General features: G+C 35.7%; 1 protein-coding gene across 1 annotated transcript in view; it reads left to right on the top strand.

Annotated features, from left to right (window-relative positions):
• The window catches only part of Smp_170540 (hypothetical protein), a gene marked incomplete at its 5' end in the record, with an annotated part of 51,577 nt that overhangs the window by 1,789 nt on the left and 26,275 nt on the right, over window positions 1-23,513 (top strand). The window contains 7 exons of the mRNA XM_018794359.1: window positions 1,733-1,941; window positions 4,754-4,957; window positions 7,425-8,528; window positions 11,402-11,852; window positions 15,398-15,835; window positions 20,140-20,235; window positions 22,211-22,392. Coding sequence (XP_018648780.1) covers window positions 1,733-1,941; window positions 4,754-4,957; window positions 7,425-8,528; window positions 11,402-11,852; window positions 15,398-15,835; window positions 20,140-20,235; window positions 22,211-22,392 — 2,684 coding nt within the window. The remainder of the gene's footprint in view (window positions 1-1,732; window positions 1,942-4,753; window positions 4,958-7,424; window positions 8,529-11,401; window positions 11,853-15,397; window positions 15,836-20,139; window positions 20,236-22,210; window positions 22,393-23,513) is intronic.

Genomic DNA, 23,513 nt, shown 5'->3' on the forward strand with positions numbered 1-23,513 from the left:
TGAATATAATGATAATTATTATTATTTGGGGGGGGGTAGGATCACATATCATATCTTTATGAATGCATTAAACTACTATTACATAACATTTTACTTTACAATTTTATATACCGACTACTAATTGATAAAAAATTTCTTAAAATAATTCATCAAGAAATAGTGTTTTTTCGATTGTAAATAGGATCCAGATATAAAACAAAATTCCATCATCTATTAAGTGGTATCAAATCCTTGATACTATTTTTTTTCTTTTGTACTCATCAGTGAGTTAACATATCTTCATGTAATACATATACTTAACCCATCATCTACCCTATATATTGCTCGCATCTTCTGGGATCAACGGGTAAGTAATAGTGAGGTTAGACACAGGGTATTAGGGAATGATGGTAAGTCAGTAGATAAGATTGTGAATGTTCATCGACTGAGATGGTTGGGCCACGTGTTACGCATGCACGACCACCGACTTCCACGATGCGCAATGCTGATTAGTGTTGGAGATGGTTGAAGGGAAGTTAGGGGCGGCCAAACCAAAATGTGGCATCAGTGCTTGAAGTCACCAACTTCTAGTCTGAGCCATGTTGGTAGATGGAGACTACTTGGTTGGAGTCCGTGTGACTATCGTAACCAATAGTGTATATGTTATATCTTGTGGCCGAGTGGATGCCCTAGTTAATGTGTGATGTGATAAGACCGCCAATCAGAGAGCAGTGAATTATCGATTGGAACAGTGGCACACGAAAACCGTACAAGCCGTCTAGAGTACTATCGGTCCTGCTTCTGCCTAGCCCAGCCAGTTAAGTCCAGAACAGCCTATGTGGTATGAATCATTGTATTTCAAACATACTGAGTTTATATACCAAACAGACTGACCACATCGTACCATAAAGTAGAAAATAACAGTTGTACAAAATTTAGCCAAATGTGGCTGTGAATGTAAGAGGCAGCAATTATTAGACTAGGGATAACTCAAGAATGGTAAATCGTACAATAATAGTCTATAGCTCAAAATAAAGCTTATAATTAGGGGAACATGAGTATGAATAGTTTAGTTATTTAGCAATTATACGATTAAAAAATATATACATAATACTGGTCCATAAATGGATGCCAAAGTTACCATTCACTATTGTTATCGGGACACAACAGTATACACTCTTTATCTTCCTTTAAACTATGAGATTAAAATTGCTTCATATCTGTCTTTCTTCCTATACTATATCCTTATATACAATCTTTCTTTTATATATTACCACCATTAAATTACCTATTTCTATGAATTCGGTATTCTTGTTGCGCTACTGAGTTAGGTATAGCAACTTGAACCGATGCATAAATGTGCCTGGTCCTACGTTGTAGCTGACTGACTGGTTAGCGTTTTTTTTTAGCGAGTTAGTTTTTCTACGGGATAGGGTCACTAACCCCATGCCTAACCCTCCTCCTTTACCCGGGCTTGAGACCGGCAATAACTTTAGAAGAGCTACAGGCGGAGTTGGATGGAGAATGCTAGTGTGCGGCCTATGCTCCTCCTCGAGGACTAACAAGCACTGATGATGATGAATTCAATATACATCTTGTTGTGCTAATGAGTGAGGTATTGCAACTCCGGACCGATGCATATAAGTGCTCGGGCCTACATTGTAACTAACTGACCGACATAAATTAATATATGATTACAATTATCCTTTAAAGTAAAGAATTATCTCTATTTTTTTTTATTTTTAAATTATAGGTGATTTTGTTTATTATGAAGAACCAGATTTTGATTATTATACAATTGGTTTAATTGAAGAAATTAAAGTATCTAGACGTGATAAATTTTCAATATTTATTAAATGTTTTTATCGTACACATGATATACCGGAAATATCAAAACAAGGTTTACCTGATCGTGATAATTATTATCCAATTCAATCAAATAATAATAAATTAATCCGTGATGTAAGCAAAGAAGATTGATCAATGATTCTTTTTTTTTTAAAATTTTTTTTTGTTTTTTTCTTTTTTTTAATTTTAAATTTTCATCTTTATATCACACATATATCACCACCACGCACGCACTTAGTTTTAATATATATATATATAGATAGATATATGTGTGTGTGCGTATGCAGGTGTATACAATTTACATCATGCATATGTATGCACATACATTCGAAGAGAGGGAGGGAGAGAGAGTGATGTGTCTATAAAATCGTCTGTTTTCAATCGATGTGTCATTATCATGCTGTCCATCTATCCGTCTGTTCATCATCTTTGCATAAATCGAAAGTGATGTGCGCGCGTGTGTGATGCGCATCTTTCCCTATCTCTCTCTCTCTGGTTTGTTTGCCCTAATCTTTGTGTTTTATTTGATTTGATTTTGTCTTGTTTTTTTTTAATCATTATTGACTAGTCTAGTAGTAGTAGTAGTAGTCTCATTGCTACTATCATTAATATCACTATTATGATACACATTTTTTTGGTGTTGCTGTTGTATGGAAACAGCAAACCAACTGACTGGAAGATTTTTTTTTATTTGAATGGACCGTTAACAATTTTCATCTCTTCATTTTTTTCGTGTTTTTTTTGGAATAATCGGGTGAGATAGATAGACAATGATAGATGTGTCTATATATCTTTACATAGACACACACACACACTTACATGGATACTGTTCGATGTAACAAAATCAAATAGGTTTTCCTTGTTTTATAACTATGAGAATTAGGGGGATAATCAGTCATAGAGTAAAGAAAGATGTTAGATGATAGTAGGAATGCCTTATAAGGTGATATGACTTTTTTTTTTCTCTCCAAAAGTCTTTGTCATTATTTTACGGCATCTATTTACAATAATCTAAGCAAAGATAGATAGTGGATGTGTGTTGTTCCATAAATTTCAGTTTTCATTTAATGATTTTTATTATTTTTTTGAAGGCTAATTAAGATGATGATGTAACTCCATTGATCAAGTGTAGATTTGTATACTTAAGCTCTGTAACCTAATCACATTTTATGTATATGAGTGTTAATTATAATAATCGACTGTTGAAATCTGAGTGAGTGTAATGGAATTCGAACCTAAGACTTAGTGATTAAACGTTGAATGTTTTAAACATCAAACCACTGCTCTATAAGAAATATATGAGAGTAGAATTTTATTAGATAATTGTAAGCGATCAGCGAGTGGTAAGTTATTCAGTCGTTGGCAAAATGGAAGTATTGGACAGACGTTAAGGGACTCCTAGATAGTACGCATCCACAATACCACGACCAGGGTCTTAGATCACGAGCATGAACACTTAACACTTATAGGATACTGAGCTGAGATCCAGTGGTTTGCAAATCTAAGTTGAATCAGTCTACAATATTGCATGACCATCTTCGATTACCTTCGGTGGATACCTTTCTCATAACCTACAGGTTTGAACTCCACTAGTTATGGCTTTCCATTAGAACTCTGAAAAATTCTTTCTCAAATCTAGTCACTAATGAGCACATGATAATTGTCAGTATGAGGTTGTTGAGATCGTTGAATTTTATTGGTATCACGAACCGATCTAAGTCAGACAACAGATTGAAACCTAGAGGCTCTGGACATTCGTAAATGTTTACAATCGTTCTTGCTTATATAATATCGCTTTTCATCAATGAACATATCTGATGTATGGATTTCATAGTGATCGCCTCTTGATCCTCCAAGGAGCCTAGGATAAAGTTCAGAATATACGAATCACTGTGATGGTACTTCTTGGGTTGTTCAGTAATTATTCTCTGGAGAGATTGTAAACATTTTGTGAAGGCATGCATATATACACGTGGTTAGCAGATATAATTAGTGGTCTTAAACGGCTCTGAAACAAAATTTATGACAATAAATTCACTTTTGGGAAAAGAGTGACTCAAAAGTTTAAGCAGAACAGATTTCACTGAGTTAATGACCCACTCAGACTAGTAAGTTTTTTGTACCCGAGCACAGTAAGTTACTTGAGTGAGAAGAAAGCTTTTCTGGCTATCTGAATCGAAATATAGCCGTACACTTATATATATATATTCGTCCCTTTGAAGTTTAAATCACATTTTCCACCAATCCTACATTTTTCATTCCTTATAAATTGATGCTATATCTTGACCAATCGCGTGCGCAGTGTTTAGGCAATGTTGATTATCACAATTTATCAGTTTTATTGCATTCGACAATAAAACGCACTGATATATGGCATGAACAAAAAATATGATGTTTGCTCCATTCATGTTATGTATCTTATACAGGGCTCCCCAATGCTCTCACATGGCCATGTGTATACAGCCACTCCAGAGCAAGTCTTACTCTTTGCCTTTTCAAACCACGGATGTTTTTTTACGAAATTGAGGGCACAAGAAGCGAATGTCCGGCGCTTTAACCGGGTTGATGGGCACGATGGGATTATCAGGGGCAGATGGAAAACCCTCATTCCAAACCAGTGGTGCACATGGGATCCAGGATCCTGAGGAAACAAATGGCATATGAACCTATTGTTGGTCACCGACCACCATGGGACTGCATTTCCTGACGTTGCTCCGTTGTCTTGTGGATCAAACCTCTAGGTCCAAAGCTTGGAGTGTGGCCCCCCTAAGGAAACCACCTGCTTTGGTCTGAGTACCCGGTCAGTATCATAGCCCACACACAAATCAAGTGACTTGTGTGGTGCATATGTATATGTTATATATGTTATAATACTCACAAATATTTCTTCTGTCAATTTGTTCTTCTATCCATTTATTATTAATAGATATTTGCTCGTGAATTATTTGTCTCTGAAGTTCAAGAAACTTTACCAGCTAAACAACTACGTGGTATATGTAAAGTGAATTATTTACCCGATTTAAAAACTGCATTATCTACATTTTCTCCAGAAGAAGATGATAGTTTCTTCTATGTATTTGCATATAATCCTGAAACTCGTCGTTTGTCAAAAATTCGTGCAGAAATACGAGTATGTTAATAAATGAATATGGTTTTGTTTTTTCTTTGGTAGAGTTTTGTTCTCTGAACTAGATGGTTTGGTTTCTTTTTTTGTGAAGAAAACATTTTTTTTGTTTATGTGTTCACCTTTGCATAGAATGTTGCAATACATCAATATAAATTATGAAATACAAGTGTTTGTAGTTTCTGATGTAGGTTTGTTCTCTGAGCTGGATGGTTTGGTCGTGGATCTTTCATCGTCCTTCTGAACGACATCATCAGCACAAATTTTGGGTAAAAGTGAAGTGTTTAAATTTCTCCACATGTGGTTCACAGCTTGTCCTGTGCACCTCCATGTTGATTGGTTCTTGTTGACCTTAAACAATACTCAAGCTGTGAACCACATGTGGAGAAATTCAAACACTTCACTTCTACCCGAAGTTTGTGCTGATGATGTCGTTAAGAAGGATGATGAAAGCTCCATGACCAAACCATCCAGTTCAGAGAACAAACCTACATTAGAATCACCCACCTAAGCTACAAATCTTCTCCACCATCCCAAGTGTTTGTAGTCTTGTGCAGTTAAGTGTATTCTCCTTAACTTAGTCCGAATAAACAAATGGTTTTTATCCCTTAATTTGTAGTTTCTGTAAAGATCTTTTTCAAACACAATAAGTTTGTTTTTGCGAAAATCTATTAAATGATTGATACATATTCTATACCTGTCGATTATACATACAATGGAACCAAAGATAATGTTACTACCAAGGAAACTGCAAAGAAATCTCGAAAATAATACCAACGAATTTTTATCGAATAACTGAATTGTAACTAGTAGTGAAATCCAGGACATACGTTTGGTCCTGTTTGGAACTCGTCAGCTGGATTTACTTGTATCTTAATATCGGGGACCTAGCATCTTTCACTTCGAATTTCAACACATCCACTGATCGGCAATACATATTTTTTCTAAAAACTTGTAATAGTGTAATTGTATTGAGGAAATCCTTACAGGATGCATGTACAGCCAATAAACATTGTTTAAAATTCAATCCCGAAAATCAACAACAAAACAGTTCAAACCTCTGTCGGTAATAATATAATACCAATGTAGTTATTTACAGAAATACATTCATTTACTATAGGTATACCTATTAACATCAATTGATTTACTGTCCCATCAGCTAAAAACCAAGCAAAATCCACGAAGATAAGCACTCATTATGTTTATTAGCTACTGGGTCAATGGTACTTCGTAGTTGACAAGATGTGCGGATCTTTACATAAATTTTGGCCATAACCTCCCTCGATTATAAGCCACTAGGCGTGTGAGTTTTGTGTAAGCTAAAGATCATTTTGACTACGTCTTCAGAAATAATTTTTTTCGAAGATTTCGCTAGTAAGCAAATCGGCTGATAGTCGAATTTCTCCGTCCCTTAAACTCTTATTTATTTGAACACATATTACCTTTGGACAGTTTGATTCCATTTCCAAGCTGACGCCCGACTGTTGCTGCTACCTTGACGTAGTGGCCGGACTTGCTTATCGTGATGAACCTATCGGACTATACTGGTTGGAACGATCGTTCCTCAACGTCTTACTCTGCCAGGTATGTCGGTTGAAGAGCGGTAAGACTAAAAGCAGCAAATTCAAGGTCTGAAGGCAAAGTCATACTTCTGACTGTACAAAGTGTGACGGCAGTAAACTGTTTCCCTCAGACAACGAGCATAACAGCTATGCTGCCTTCCCACAAGGAAGGGTGGGTCTAGAAAAGGTCGACCCTAAAAATCCACACCTCACCTTATTCTACAGATATCCGTCTCCGGCGGTAAGGTCCCAACAAGTATGAAGTTAACACGAAGATTACTCACAAAAAGGTCGTGTGTGACCGACCTCAAGCAGTTGCTCTTTGTTCACTATGGTCACTTTCTCAGGTGGCTTAGATCAACTTTAACCGAATTTCCTTTTCAGTTACCTCCAGAAGAACCCTTTCACAATGTGGTCAACCGGGAAGTGAAAACCGCCCTCATACCTCTAACGGCACTCAAGACCACTGTATTCAAGCTGACAATTTCAACGTGTTTTCGTCATTTGTCTTTTCTATGATCAAATGTTTCTAATCTCCATACATGACCAAAAGGTCTCATGTGTCAAAGACTGTTATAAATCTTTGATAATCCGTTTAACATTATCTTTCATATATCACTTTATCAACGTCTGATGTCGTTCGTTTGAGTATTTAATTAGTGTATTCGGAAAAACCATTTGCTATTGTCCTCAGTACTGAGTATTTTTCACTGCCATTCCTACTACATTATTCCAATCTCTTTTACCACGCATCTTGTTAATTTCATCTTGTTGTGCTAATGTAGTTTGGGAACTTGGGCCATATACACATTTGTTCCAGTCTCTAAGTTGATTATAACAGAGTGACACTATGAAACATTATCTGATATGATTTGATTTCTTTACGTGTTTTCACTTGTTGTCTCTTTTAGGTCGGACAAGCCTATCAAGCTTCATTGCCTGAATTTCGTCATTTTCCACCAGCTATGTATCGTTTTGGACATAGTCGAGGCAATTTTCGACCAATCAGACGTAGTCGTAAATCAAAAATTAAATTAGAAACATCATACAAATCTGATCAAGATATTAATACACTAAAGTGTTGTTTAAGAAAATCGCATTCATTGTCACCGTATTATCGTCGTAAATACCGGTGTAAAGCAATGAAGTCAGTTACTACTGCTGACAGTGATAATAATAATAACAGTTTGGCAAATCAGCTAATGACCAATGACACTTTGAATATTTCCAATCCTGACACTGATTCTCCTACCATTTCAATGTTGAATAATAATAAAACATTAAAACCATCGTCTGATGACAACCTTATTAGTAGTAATAATCATGTCACTTGTGAAATAGATACTATACCAAATTTGTCAGAAGATACAAAAAATTCTGAAGAGAACAATGTTGAAATGGATGTTCAACAACAAACGGATATACAAAATTCCATACCACTGTTAAATTTACCGCCAAAATTAGAGAATGCAAATGATTTTAAAGATTCTTTAAATACTATAACTACTACTGATTGTTCTCATCATAAAAAGTATCATTCATATTATAGAAAACAATTACGTCATCATCGGAAAAAACGACATCGTCGCTTAAGGCGGCGTCAACAACAATCACAATCTAAAGAAGTACTTGTATGGAGTCCTGGTGGTCTGTCCTCTGCTCTGTCTGGTACATCTGAGAAATTTGATGTTTCAAATACAACTGCTTATAATCATAATAACATTCATCTTAATGATATCAATGATAATTTTACTAATGTATCAAATAATATCAGCACTGATTTCAATTCTATGCTTTCTGATGAACCATTAAAGAATTATTTAGATGCTGTACGATCAATGGTGGCATTTTTTGGATTTGGTGGAGCTGATGATGATTTAGCATCAGCTGAAAATGGTCTAGTATTGGCTAATTTAGCTGCAACAACACAACACGCTTATGATACATTACATAAGTGTAATTATTCGTTAAGAAATGCCCTACAAGCGATATCATGTAATCCTATTGTAGCTAAGGTAATTTGTTGTTTTGCCAATTGGAATTCTTCCTTTTTTTCATTCTCATTACAAGAACAATAATCCTTTTTTTGGAGCGAACGAAGTACAGATTAGTGCATTTTACTTCAAGCTACACTTTATTTAAGTGTTAAGAGCTAGTGATACTATCTGGTTGCTCAAATCGAAATAGTTAGAGCGGCATTCAAGCCTGTTACTTTATATTTTAACGTTAAAAGCCATAACCACTATACTACCATTCCATCTAAATGGTTAATACATTTGATACTTAGACACTAAGTCACTGATTTGAACTCCACTGACCTTTCTTTATAAACAAACAATGTAACATGTATTTGTACGTGGTAAATGAGTTCGTTTATGAATAATTTAGAGAGATGAAATTACGAACTCAGTTATCTTGTGCACATTCGTCTTTATTTTAGTTTCATGTTAGTTATTATCAGTGAACAGTAATATTACTCTCTCTGCTTTCCGCAAGGCTAAACTAGTGAGGTGTTGTCACTACCTATTGGGTTGTAACTAACTTCACATCATTTGAAAATATTTAACACGTACTCTACCCTTTTTCTATTCTGTACAGAAACAATCAGTAAACGTAATATTTACAGCTGATTGATTACTGATCAATGTTATGCATGTCAAGTCATTCTTAGTATTGGTCGGATCGTATCGATCCAATTGTGATGTGACCACTAGTTGAAGTAAACCCACGTCGCGTGCACTATGTTGAGATGTAAGGTGATGGTTGGAGGTGATGGGTGAGAAAACCTGCTTGACCTAGTTTTCGTGTTACCTGGTACTTATCAACAAGATGTATCTGTAATCCTGAGGTAAATGATGCTCCTTGACAGATTGATAGAAATCGATCAGCACTAAGAAGGATTTGACGTACATAATATTAGTCACTACTCAGTGACCAATCAATTGTAAATGGATATTAGTCCTTTAGGAGGTCACTCGTGGTAACATCTTTGCCTGTCAATCTGGGTGACACGGGATCGAGTCCGCCAGAGAGCATCAGTTTCCTCAAGATTACGGACACATCCTTTTGATGAGTGCCAAATTGTACGGAACCTAGGTTCAGGGTTTCCTGTCGACTACCTGTAACTATTACTTGATTATGACTTTGCTTAACTTAAAGCATTTAAACGACACTGGAAATTTGTATTAATATATTTATGGAAAGAAAGGTTTTTAAATAGCTACGTTATAACAGGGTTATTATACGTGTATATTTCTTATTCAATATTTAACCAATTGAAATGATGCAAAACAGTTGGGTACACATTTCAAGGCTAATAATCTATGGTCTGATTCTTTCTTTTTGTTGTTATGATGGTTTCACCTTTCAGGTAGTTCATTTAATACGGTGTTCTTTTGTGGGATGGGGGTGATAGTATGGTATGTATAGTTATATATTACATACAACGTGATCCTCATTGTTTTCAGTCAGTCAGTCAACTACAACGTAGGATCAGGCACATATGTACATCGGTCCAAGTAGCCATACCTCGTTAGCACAACAAGATGAACACTGAATTCATAGAAGTAGTTAATTTAGTGGTGGTGATATATAAGAGAAAGATTGTTTTAGTTAAAGAGAATTCGAAAACCTTTTTATTGACATTTTTTAGTTGTTTAAACAAACAACTAACAATTCGAGAATATCAGTGATTAAATATCTATTGTCTCATTAAATTCATTTAACTCCATACAATCATAGTTCTGGAGAAAAGTTGTATAAACTAGATTGTTCCATTGATTACTTTATTCCTCGATTGGTATTTATAAAATTCATCGGGATCATTTATAAGATTGCCGAAACTATTTAAAATTATTATCAGAAGGGGGGTTTTTGTGGAGATTGTAGTAATTTAGTGGTTGAGTTCATGAGCCAATTAAAGCTAGATCACCATGGAAAACCTGGAAGCACTGGACGGCCGTTTCGTCCTATTATGGGACTCCTCAACAGTGCTCATCCACGATCCCTCTCGCGGAATTCGAACCCAGGACCTTCGATCTCGCGCGCGAGCGCTTGACCTCTATATTTTAAAATTCTATTGAATATCTATATCATTAAATCATCTCTGTATACTCAATTAAGTGAAGTTTTTAATTACAGTTATGCACATTGTCATGCATTTGACACCCGGAAAGTATCCCAGCCCTTACACAAGTTGAAGGATTTGTGTGGCGCATATCTATTTGGTACCTCCTTGTTTTTATTTATTTATTTAAACACATAAATATTGGTACAAAGGGGCACCAGATAAATATGCGCCACACAAAAATTTTCATTTCATTTATTTGTGTGAGGGCCATGATACTGGCCGGGTGCCCAGACCGAAGCAACTGGCTTCCTTAGGGAGACACACCCAGAGTCTTCGACCTAAAGGTCTGATCCACAAGGTAGTGGAGCATCGTGAGGAGATGCAGTCCCGTGGTAGCTTGTGACCAACGATTGATTCATACGCCATTTGTTCCCTCAGGATACTGGAGTCAGCCCATGTGCACCATTGGTTTGGAATGAGGGTTTTCAAACTCCCCTAGGTTTATTTTCCGTGTCCACTGGACGGGTAAATCTGTGGAATTCGCTTTTCGTCCTCTCAATTTCGTAAAAAAAACCCCGCGCCACGAGAAGGCCGCTTTGTATCAATGTTTATGTGTTTAAATAAATAAGCAAGTTTAAAATACATCTTCAGCTCTTAATATAATCAAATCTATGTTACCTGTATAAATTCAAGTTTCAACAATTCATGATTCATTAAAGGATATTTATTTAGGTGAAGTGATTTGGTTCTAAAATCATAAGTGTTACATTGATCTATTGACGTAGTATTGCTATTATTACCAATTCTTTTTCTACTTAGGATACACCTAGGCATTGGACAACAGATCAAGTTCGTTTATTTGCACATGCTTTACGTATTCATGGTAAAGATTTTTTTAAAATTCAAAGAAATTTCTTTGGTGGTAAAACATCTGTTAACAATAATAATGATAATAATAACAATAACTCTACCAACAATAATGGAAATAATGTGGATGTTGTTGGTCTATGGAATTCAAGTCAAGTTGTCAATGGACGTCTACGTGGTCGTGGTCGTCGTAAATTGGGCGGTGCTAACGCAGTTGGTGTATGTTCAAATGCATCAACATTGAAATTATCCAGTTTAAAATCCGATGAAATCGGTAGTACCTCAGTAGCAACATTGGTACCGAGTAAACTGGATGAAGTTAAACCAGAAGATGCTACATCTGTACCTACCTCTGGGTCATCACATGACGGTGGAGAATCAGTTGAAAACGGTATTGTTTCAGGTAGGTTTAGTTATCAATATGTTATTTATTTACTCATTGAAACTACATGAGTTATGGTACAGTATAGTTTCAAAGAAGGGCCTCACACAAATGAAATGAAGATATTGTGAAAAAAATGATAATATAGTTAATAAATAAATGTAAAAGTATTTTACTCGTTGGGTGATACTGTTCATTCTGAAGTAAAACCCAAAATGCATTCTTTCATTTATGGAATCTCTCCTCGGTAACTAATAAGCAATGTGGGAGCAACTGGGATAAAATTCGATTAACCTGACTATGGCTTTGCTGTCTGATGTGACCAATCATTGGGAATCCCTGGACATTCCGAGCTCAGATAGTGTAAGTCTCATTAACATAAAGTAGAACTGCTGTAACCGATGAGTTGTAAATCCAAACTTTTACATACAGACTGTCATCATGATAACTCTTAGGATACCCCAGAATGTCTTATAACACTAGATTTCACTCCATTTCATCTTCGACACCACTACTAACACACACTACGTATATACACGAACTTTTCAACTATATTTAATGTTTCACCATAAAAATGGGTACAGACACGGATTCCTCTCAATCTCACAACGATGCTTTACATTTATAAAGCCAACCACGTAGTTCTTACATAGATGTTCCCAGAATGCCATTGATGGTTAGGTGGAAGAAGGAATCCCGTGATTGACCGACCATTGTCTAATCCTCTACAGGGTCATGAATTCAAATCGCATAAAAAACTATGATTCATTCGTGTCCATAACCCCAGTATGCTTCCCATCGTTAACCCTTAAACCCATGTATCAATTTGTTTGAATTTTGTTATTATGTCCACACTATGACAAATTTCTTTAGTAGATAATTCCCAAATTAATCCGCTATAACATGTGACAAGTAGCATAATTAATTACTGGAATGGTATTCATTATCTCTTATACATGTCTATATGTATATGTACGCTTAAATTCTAAACTGGTCATCAAGAATAAGTGATTGTTTTCTAAACGTTACTACTGAATAACATTCGTGGTTATTTCGGTTAGCACCCTTTTTTTTAAGCAAATAATTGTTGCCATTCTGATAATAAGATAGATGTTAGATAGTCGAATATATTCCTCAGGAAGCTATATCCTATCAAAGTTTCGTGCTAGTTGGCACTTGTTAACAATGCGTATTTGTCACACTACAACTTGGTGGATAGGTTTCGATCATCCGTGAAGATTAGACAAATGTGAAGTCGTCCACTACTCGGTAATCAATCAATGTAAATATCTCAGTTCTATGGGAGATCAGTCACAGTCCGAATAACTCAGTAGTTACATGTGATAGACTGTGTGACCGTGTGATACGGGTTTGGTTCTACCAAGGAGCGTCAAATTCGCTCAAGACTACATGTGGCCCTTGCTGATGAATGCCGAATAGCACGAAACCTAGTTTCAGAGTATCTCGTCGACTATCTTCGACCACTTAACAGCTCAACATAGTTCACACGATGTCGATTTACTAAGCCTAGTGGGCACAGTGCAAGTTGATCGATAAAAGGATTGAGCATACTTAAAATTGTTCGCTACTCGGTGATCAGTCATTTATTAATATGATACCCATGAAATTATATATATATATATATATATATATATATATATATATATATATATACTTGTTTAACCAAATTATTTGTGTTGGGGGAGATCCAGAGCATTCCTCGAAAAAACCGAAAGGGACCCTAAAACCACTGGTAAACATTTTATCTAATCAGCATTGGATAGAAGTGTTTCAGAAACATCTAGCAAGTGAGGAGTCACGTTTCTGACTGGATGGTTACCTATCCTACTACTATGTTTAGTACGGTCTCAGAAACTTCCAGAAACCCAAGGGCATCTGAGATACCATAAATACCCGTGGAGTAATGCGTTCTTTCCGCATTTCGCATCTTTTCTCTCATGTTCAAGTTATCGTGTAGATTAAGCCCGGGATTATTAGAAGAGCTTAGGAAACCGATTCAAGCGTTCAGTCAGAATATTTCTAAGTTATCAGGAGGATAAATTTGCATAAGTTCTATTTATTTGATGTTTCCTTGAACACACATGAAAAAATAATCATCATCTTACCATAGATGTATGTTAATCCTTTAAAAATTATCTCTGGAATCATTTAGTTGCCAACAATTGTTTACATAATTGATGATTACAGTGAAGTAGGTTAACACAGGGCAGCGATTTGACCTAAATAAAGCTTTTAAAGTTATCCATTGTAATCTATCATGGTTTACTACTCGTTCTCGTTATTTACTCCATACTTTAGAAGCTCGTGAAACCCATATTCTAAAACCTAACACCTGTTTCCAAGAGAAGTCTATGAGGTACTTATGTCTCTGTCTTAATCATCAATAAAAGTTATACTGGAGTAGGTTGTTACTGGTGTTTGACTCACTTCTACTTCAGAATTTTTCCACTATTTTTCTCCTTTGTGTCTTTACATAATTCGAATTTTCATCTCTAATCTCACATAACTGTCAATATGAAGTGGCGGCGACTGTAGAGTTTCATTTAAACCATGAACTGATCTAAGTCAGACAATTACTCTAAAGGAGAAAAACCATTGGACAATCGTTTCATCTTTATGCGTAACTCCACAGCAGTGTACATCCACAACACACACACGTCAGGGGTCAAACCAATGACCTTCGGGTCTATCTTGGAGCACTTAACCCTCAGAACACTAAGCCCCGTATCCAACAGTTTACATAATCTAACTCCAACCAATTCGCAATATTGCGCTATCATTGCCCATCGTCATCGGTGATATCTGTTTTGCTCCGTTAATCATCCGACCTTATTTTCATAATCGTTAATGTAATTTACCATATAATTATTCTGTAACAACATTATTCTTTATGTTCGAAAATAGATAAGTTGTGGGAACAATAAATAAATATGTCTTTGTGTAGGGAAACGATGGAAACGATTAGTCTGTTCCTGGAACACTTATTACTGCCTTCCAAGGTGCTTCTTATAACTCCAAACGTCTTTTACATAACAACTTGATTAATTTAGAAAAGGTGAGAAATGCTAGTAAGAGTTTTACTCTAAGGTTAGTTTGTCTACAGAAAATCAGAAGTGTTTATAGAGTTTTCAATGACTTTAAACTTTAAGAACTGTCTGGAAACATGGCAATTATAGTAGCGGTACGTGACACGTGATTCTTTATTGTCTAAATGTTTCTACAAAGCTTCTATTCAGCACTGATCGGATATAATGTTTGTTGACGCTTTTTGGGACCTCCAGAGACTTTGACGAGGGATATTTTGATGGCACTTCAACGAAAAATCCAATTGAGAAGAACTATTACTCCTCTCTATTCATCCTCGTCTTTTGAGTGAAATAACTTTGAATAAGTGAAATCATCTTTTTCTGTTACAATATCTAGTCTGTTTGTACTGTCAATTTACATTTATTTACTTAAATTTAAATGAAATGTTACGGGGGTTGGGGGGAGCTTACTTTACCAATATAAATGTTGTACTTTGTTTCTTTTCGTTATTGTTACAGGATCAACCACATTGAAAGGGTCAAATGGTAATGATGAAAGCAGTCTATCCACAGGTGTTCCTGTCACAAATGAACCAATCAAGACTGTTAAAGAATTGATAGCTTTCTATTATTATTGGAAGCGGAAAGGTACATCGTCTTGCTCCTCGTCATCGTCAGCATCAATTAGTGGTGTAGGGGGTGGTGGACATGGTGGTCTGAGTTCAGTTGCAGCGAATTTCGCAACTGCAGTAGTTGCAGCCACACATAACACTGATACTACTACCAGTAATACTGCTGCTGGTGCTAATAACAATCATATCCCATTTTCATTAAGTGGCAATACAACAACTCCTTTCGAATCAGCTAATAATCCGAATGGTAGTGCATTCTCTACTCAAGCTCATATCACTTCTGTCAGTGTTAAGAAACGGAAACCAACTAATCGTGGTTGTGTTCGTAAGTTTATATGTATACATATTTTTTTAAAATTCACTAAATAGGACGTTTCTTTGCTCTAATATGATATAGCAACTTCAATCGGTGCATGTATAAGTTCTTCGTTGCGTATGTTTGATTGATCGATTGACTGACTTAAGTTTATACGAACAACAGTAGATTTTATTAGTAGTTTCATTGTACAAAAAGTGTAATTTTGACTTATAACATCATTCTTTACATAAATCATATTTAATTATCTATTTCAAACAGTCACTGATGCACAGTTGTTGATAAGAATTATGGTTCTATGGTTAAGTGATCTTATTCAAATCTGAACTACTCTAGTTGATGATCCAGCCAAATTATTGAAGTAGTATTTGTGTTTTCTAGATTATATGCATCATTACATAGTTGAACCTTTGTTTAATTTTATAGATCGTAAGATTGGTTATTGGTGCTTGATTGATCGTGTATCGTAAAACGATCAAGTGAACAATTAAGATACTAGACAAATATAGTTGGTGAGATTGTAAATCTTTATTGACTAAAGATGGTTAGGATATGTATTACGTATCCCTACATACCGTCAACCTCGACGGACTATGCTAACCGGGTATGCTCCCTGTGTTATTCGAGTGAGTATCACTCAGCTTCACACTCTGAAACGTAACTACTTAGTTATTCAAGCGGCAACTAACCTCCTGTATGACTGAAATTTTTACATTAATCGATCACTGAGCGGTGGTAAATGTTATGTTTGTCTATTCTATAAGGTTGGTTGTAATCTATCGATTAAGTTAAAATATAACAACTAATCTAAGTAATTCGACATCATTTCGCACAGGTTGAGTAAGGTTTCGTCCCGACTATATCTAACCACTTAATTTCGATATCTACCTTCGTTATGATAATTAAATACTACTACTATTGTCCCTCACATTTATACACACACACACACACACTGAACTATATGACTACTAATGTGTTGATGTCTAAGTCTAAAGAGATCATTGTTCACTGTGTACTTGTCTACTTATCGGTGTTGTTCTCTTTGTTGTACTGATGATTATTTTCCCTTTCACTCTCTCTTATTCTTGATTAACGAACTTATCAATATGTTACTTAATTCTATTCATTAAAAGTAGTATATTTTTTTCTCGAAAAAAGTGTTTTGTTTTCATATCTTCCTGGGAATTATTATTATTATTATTATCGATTCGTACGAATAATTGTTTACTTACTACCATAGTGATCATGATGATGTGGATGATGATGATTTCTTTGTGATTCCTCCTTTTGTTTTTTTTGAATGACTTCATATATGTGTGTGTGTGTGTACTTGTGAGCTTTCAACATAATCCTTCAAAAACAAAAACGATGCATTATTTCGCATTTAATTAACAATGGATTATTTATTTATTTATTTATAACATCATCCTCACTTTCCTCTCATCATCATTATTATTATAACTATGTGTCTACTTTTCTCCCTTTTTTTAAAATTATCGATATATATTATATCCTCTCTATCTATCTATCTATGCGCCTTTCAAATGAAGTAACTAAACAAGCTTGGCTTGGTATCATTGAACATCGTAAAGCTGCCGAGTATGAACTACGAAGATTATTAACATTGAAATATGAAAAGAATAATCATAAACATGATAGTAATGCATTACAACATCAAACAACTGGTATATATATATGTATTTGTGTATATAAATGTATACAATGTGTGCTTTTTTCTGTGTACATATGTGTTTTTTTTTTTAAAAATAGTTTTGGTTGTTCCATGTCCTGTTTTCATGGGTGTGTGTGTGGCGCTGGTTGTTGCTACTGCCCTCTATCATTGTTTATGATGTTTCTCTTTTCAATGTTCTCATTATTTACTAAATGTAACACTTATATATTTTCTGAATAAAGAATATTAGTTGGTCGATTGGTTAGTTAGTTAGTTAATTATTATAATTACCAATATTTTAATATAATTCTGTGTCGCCTCCTTATCATTCGCTTTTTTTGGTATATGAAAAGTTTTTCTCTTGTCAATGTATTTCAATGTATCAATATACATGTATATCAATGGGTATGTGTGTGTTTATTTGAGTAAATGCTTCTTTCATTGTCAGTCAGTCAGCTACAACGTAGGACCAGACACATTTATGAATCGGTCCAAGTTGACATACCTCACTCATTAGTACAACAAGATGTGTCTAACCACACTATTACTTACCCGGTGATCCCAGCAGATGCGAGCAATATTTTTAAGGCATCTGTGGTCAAATACTAGTAACTTACGAGTATCTTCTATTCTTAATGGCCATGTTTCACAGCCGTAAAGTAGAACAGAGTGAACTGCTGCGCAGTATACTCGTCCCTTAATTGATAGACGGATATCTCGTCTTCGTCATTGTGATTGGTTATGTATTTTATAATATTTTATAATATTAATCTGAGTAATGAGATCCATATGTATTGGTTGTTTAGATATTCCCATTGATGTTTAGAACTGCAATTGTTCATTATGGTATTGCCATATGGGCATCCTGTGTGGATTGACTCGATATTGCCAATAAGTCACAGACACTATAAGCAGACATGGATAGTGGCTAGTAGGTGTAATTCATGACGTGCGTCGTTTCATTCTATTTAGGACTCATACTAATCTGGATACACCTATATGCTAGAGTTGATGCTCACTGAGAGGTTCGAACCCATTACTGTTCGTGTAGCCTTATTCGCTTAGCTACTGAGTTCAGATAGCCACTGGCTTGTGTAATAAAGTGATCAGTGAGAATTGATGTCATTGTGTAGATCGATAACTCACTATCATCGTTAATCAGTATAGAGTTATCAACTAATCAGTCGAGCCATACTGATTGACCGATTAACTGACTATATATGACAAAATAAAGTTGGTGCAAATATTCAATGTACATAATGCATTCTATTTCTATTCTTCTATCTTTTCCCTGTCCACTCTACAAACTCAATTCCCTCTATAGATAAACTAATATTTTTTATTTTATTTAAACACATAAATATTGGTACAATGAGGCACCAGATATATATGCATCACACAAATCGAATGAGATTTGTGTGAGGGCTGTGATACTGCCTAGGTGCCCAAACCGAAACAGGTGGTTTTCTTAGGGGGCCACACCGCGAGCCTTTGACCTGAAGATCTGATCCACAAGGCAGTGGAGCATCGTAAGGAGATGCATTCCCATGGTAGACGGTGACCAACGATTGATTCATACTTCATTTGTTCCCTCAGGATACTGGAGTCAGCCCATGTGCACCATTGGTTTGGAATGAGGATTTTCCAACTCCCCTAGGTGAACTTTCCGTGTCTTCCAACCCAGTTAAAGCTCCGGACATTCGCTTTTCGTCCTCTCAATTTCCTAAACAACACCCTTGGGACGAGAAGGCAGTCAGTAAGACTTCTCTGTCAGAGGCTTTATACGCGTGGCCATGTGAAAGAGCATTTAGAGAGAGAGAGAGTGCAGACTCTCCCCACTCTAAGCCGTACTATAACAAAAACTCCTATTCTCTTATTAATCGGTTATTTATTGATTAAAAATACTGATCGCATGGCAATTAATGTTTTTTTGACATTAAAGTGTTTACAATTTGAATGTTTTCATTTGTTGTTCTTGTTCTTGTTGTTGCTGCTGCTGCTGCTTCTGTTTTCACTGTTTTTTGTTCTCGATCTGCAAGACAAAACTTGTAAGCAAGTGAATTCATTCCAGTTTTATTGGAATTCAATCTGAAATTATTTAAATGATTCTAAATAATTTTGTATTTCATGATATCTATGTCTAAATAAAAGAGTAAGAGAAATTTGTTAAGATCTGATACTACTACTCATACTACTATCAAAGATTCTGCATTGCACTACTGAATAAAATGATTAGAATTTGTCATGGTAATTATTACCTTGAAGAAGTTCAGACAAGTTAGCTGGACGAAACATTAGAATTATTTAAATTTGAATCGCTGAGACTATTTCAAATATAGTTTTTTTTTCCACATATAATGACTTCTCTATACTCGGCGCCAAATTTTTGTTAAGCTATTCGTTCTAACCTTGATGAATATTCGTATTTATTATTATTATTATTATTATGTATTTGAAGTATAATAGTTTCACCGTATTTATGGCAACTTGGACCGATGCATAATATGTCCCTGGTCCTACGTTGTAGCTGAATGACTGACCGTATTTACTTATTTATTTATTCATGATATTATTACGTAATAATCGTAATTTTTCTTTTCTCTCTATATTTCATTATCTCTTTTTTTTTATTTATTACAAGTAAATAATTCAAAACCAACATCAAATACTGAAGATAAATTAGAGTCGATTGATCCAAATCATCATGAATCAGAAATTGAAGATCAAAATGATTTAGGTAAAAAAAATGTGATAATGTTTGTTTACTTTTTATAATTGACAAAAACTGTTATTATCAGAAGGGGTTTTGTGGAGATTTCAGCATTTTTCAAAGTTGAAATCATGAGTAGATCTATGCTAGACCACCATGGAAAACCTGGAAGCACTGGACGGCCGTTTCGTCCTATTGTGGGACTACTCCTCAGTGGCAGTGAGCATCCACGATCTCGCACTCGCGAGATTCGAACCCAGGACCTACCAGCCTCGTGCCAGAGCACTTAACCGATAGACCACTGAGCCGGCATCCAACGGTGTGGATGCGCACTTCTGAGGAGTCCTATAATAGGAGGAAACGGATGTCCAGTGCTTCCACGTTTTCCATGATGGTCTAACTTCAATTGACTCATCATCCTGACTAAATAAAATTACTAAAGTCTCCACAAAACCCCCTTCTGATAATTATGAATTAGTTTATCGTTAATCTGTCAATAATCTCGTTGACCAATTACACAGAGACAATTATTGTGAATAATGATCGCAAGAATCTAATGCCTTTTTGTTCTGTGAACTTCTTTTTTAACCCCTAACAGGCAATCAGAAGATGAATATAAAAAGAGGTGATAAACTCTCATTCTGTATTTGTCATCAGGATCTGTACCAAGTTGTCTGAGCCTACCTACACGAGCCAGACTAAAAGTTGATGACTTCATGAACTGATGCTATATCTTAATTCGTTCGCCCCTACTTTTCTTCCAACTTATTTGTACACCGATCATTGTCGTCTGTCTAGGCAGTCGATGGATTGGTGTACGTAATTCATGTTTTAAACATCTCAGTCGATAAAAATGTTGGGGCAATCCTGAAAATTTCTCGTAGTAGACAAGAAAGGCTCAGGAAACATCAAGAAACATTTTATCTAATCAGCGTTTGACTAGAAGTTTTGCTAGAAACATCACAAAAGTGAAAAGTCACATGTAGAGTTTCTGATTGGCTGATTACTACACTGCTACTATGTTTAGTAGCATTCTAGAATTTTCAGGCAAACCCAAGGACTTCTAAAGTACTATAAAAACCCTATATTTTCTGTACATAAATGAACCTTTGGAGTAAAGTGCTTCTCGCATATTTTGTGTCTTTTCTCTCATGTTCAAGTCGCTGTGTAGTTCTAGCTTGGGGGTTACGAGAATAGCTTAGGATCCGAGTATAGCGTTCAAATCAGCAAGACTTATCAAAAGATTTATTGCTTCAATTAATTTACCGTTCCTACCTAATACTCTATGTCTAACTACAGAATTGCTAATTCGGTGGCCCTGAAATACACGAGCAATGGTTCGATAATTTAAGGACCATAAAATGTATAACAAAAATTAATAAACCCAACAGAGGCTTGCAATATGAGTACTATAAAGATGACTATAATCTGTGTATCTAATAGTTATACAGGAAAAATAGATCTATCATACTTTCTCGTAAAATAATTTCTCCAAATATCCGCTTCAATCTAACATCTACCAATTCATTGCTCGCATCTGCCGGGATCACAGGGTATTAGGGAATGATGGTAAATCAGTTGATGAGGTCATGAATCTTCATCGACTGAGATGGTTGGGCTATGTATTACGCATGCCCGACCACCGACTACCACGACGCGCAATGCTGATTAGTGTTGGAGATAGTTGAAGGGAAGTTAGGGTCGGCCAAACCAAAACGTGGCATCAGAGCTTGAAGCCACCGACTTCTAGTCTGAGCCATGTTGGTAGATGCAGACTATTTGGTTACTGTCCGTGTGACTATCGTAACCAGTGGTTGGAGACTGTGTGATGTGGCTCAGAATCGATCACAATGGCGTGTATACACTCCTTGTCTGTAAATTTTCATATATATATATATATATATATATATATATATATATCAACAGTGGTATCCAATATCAGTGACTGACATCATTTCAAAACATCTCATACATTTTCTTTTTTTCTGAATTCTCTACCTAGCGAACAATGGGCATGATGATGTTGATATGCCTGTGACATCTAGTGAGAAAACAGACGAAATTACACCGGTTTCTACAACATCAAGTGCTGATTCACTGTCAACTAGTCGATTACGTAAACGAGTATGCAGAAATTGTGCTGTGGAGTTGCCGTCGACTGGAGAAAGTCCGCCTTCACCCATGGTATGTATGCGAAAATTACATTTTACTGTATTTCTCCCTAACCATAGCTTTTATTCTGATATGACAATCGAGGTTGTATATCATGTTGACCCAATTGGACTATATTGGCTGCTACACTTGCTTGTTTAGGTCTTAACATGCCAGGCGGGTTGCTTTTAGATTGATAAAACTAAAAGCAGTAAACTCATGATCCGATGATGAAATCGTACTACCGACTGTACTATAGCCTGATGGCAGTTCTGCGTTTTCTCCAGACAATCAGAATTTGCCTTCTGACAACACAAAGAAGAAGTTAGAATAGTTTGGCTTTTAAGACGGGAAACCTTATGGTGTCCCATGGATTTCCATCTCCGACAGTAAAACATTATAGAAGGATAACTCATGTAAAACTACTCTCAAAAATGTCACATTTGGTCCACCCTAAATAGTCCTCCCTTAAGCTCTGCAGTCACACTCTCAGGTCACGACGATCACTCTTTATTCAGCTTTTTCAAATACCTCAAGAACTTTTCTTCCATGGTCTGAACAAGTAGGAATCAATAACAGCCCTCATATTTCTAATAGTACTAGGCTGTTCAGTACTAACTGTACTTTTTAAATGTAAGTAGAAATCATTCAAACATGCAGTGTGATCAACAAACGTAACAGTCTAACAACGTTTTTCCATGACTGACGTACTTTTTTATAGTTCAATCTATTTATGGTCTCAGCTTCAGCCATTTGTTCAAACTCGGATCAGCTTTATATCAGTTTAATATTCAATCGATGTATATTGGTCAGAGGGCAACTACGCATGTACCATTCCTCAGCTTTAGTAAAAATCGCTTGATTCAGTATGGTAAAGTATTTTCATCACAAAATATAGAATGTAGAATTGTGAATATTGAAAACATATAAATATATGATTTTCACTATGGGGGTGTTAAATTTAAATGAAATTATCAAACTAGAAGCGCTGGACAGCCTTTTTGTCTTAGTATTTTCACTAGTGACTAGCTTCAAGAGGAAATTTCCGGAGTTCTAGTTAGAAACTGTGACCGGTACACCCAAATCGCGTCGAGTGTGAGGCTGTTTCCTACCGAACACTTTGGAAGATGGTCACTCAATATCGTTGATTGATT

Source organism: Schistosoma mansoni, chromosome 1, assembly GCF_000237925.1.
Source record: "Schistosoma mansoni strain Puerto Rico chromosome 1, complete genome".
Classification (NCBI taxonomy): domain Eukaryota; kingdom Metazoa; phylum Platyhelminthes; class Trematoda; order Strigeidida; family Schistosomatidae; genus Schistosoma; species Schistosoma mansoni.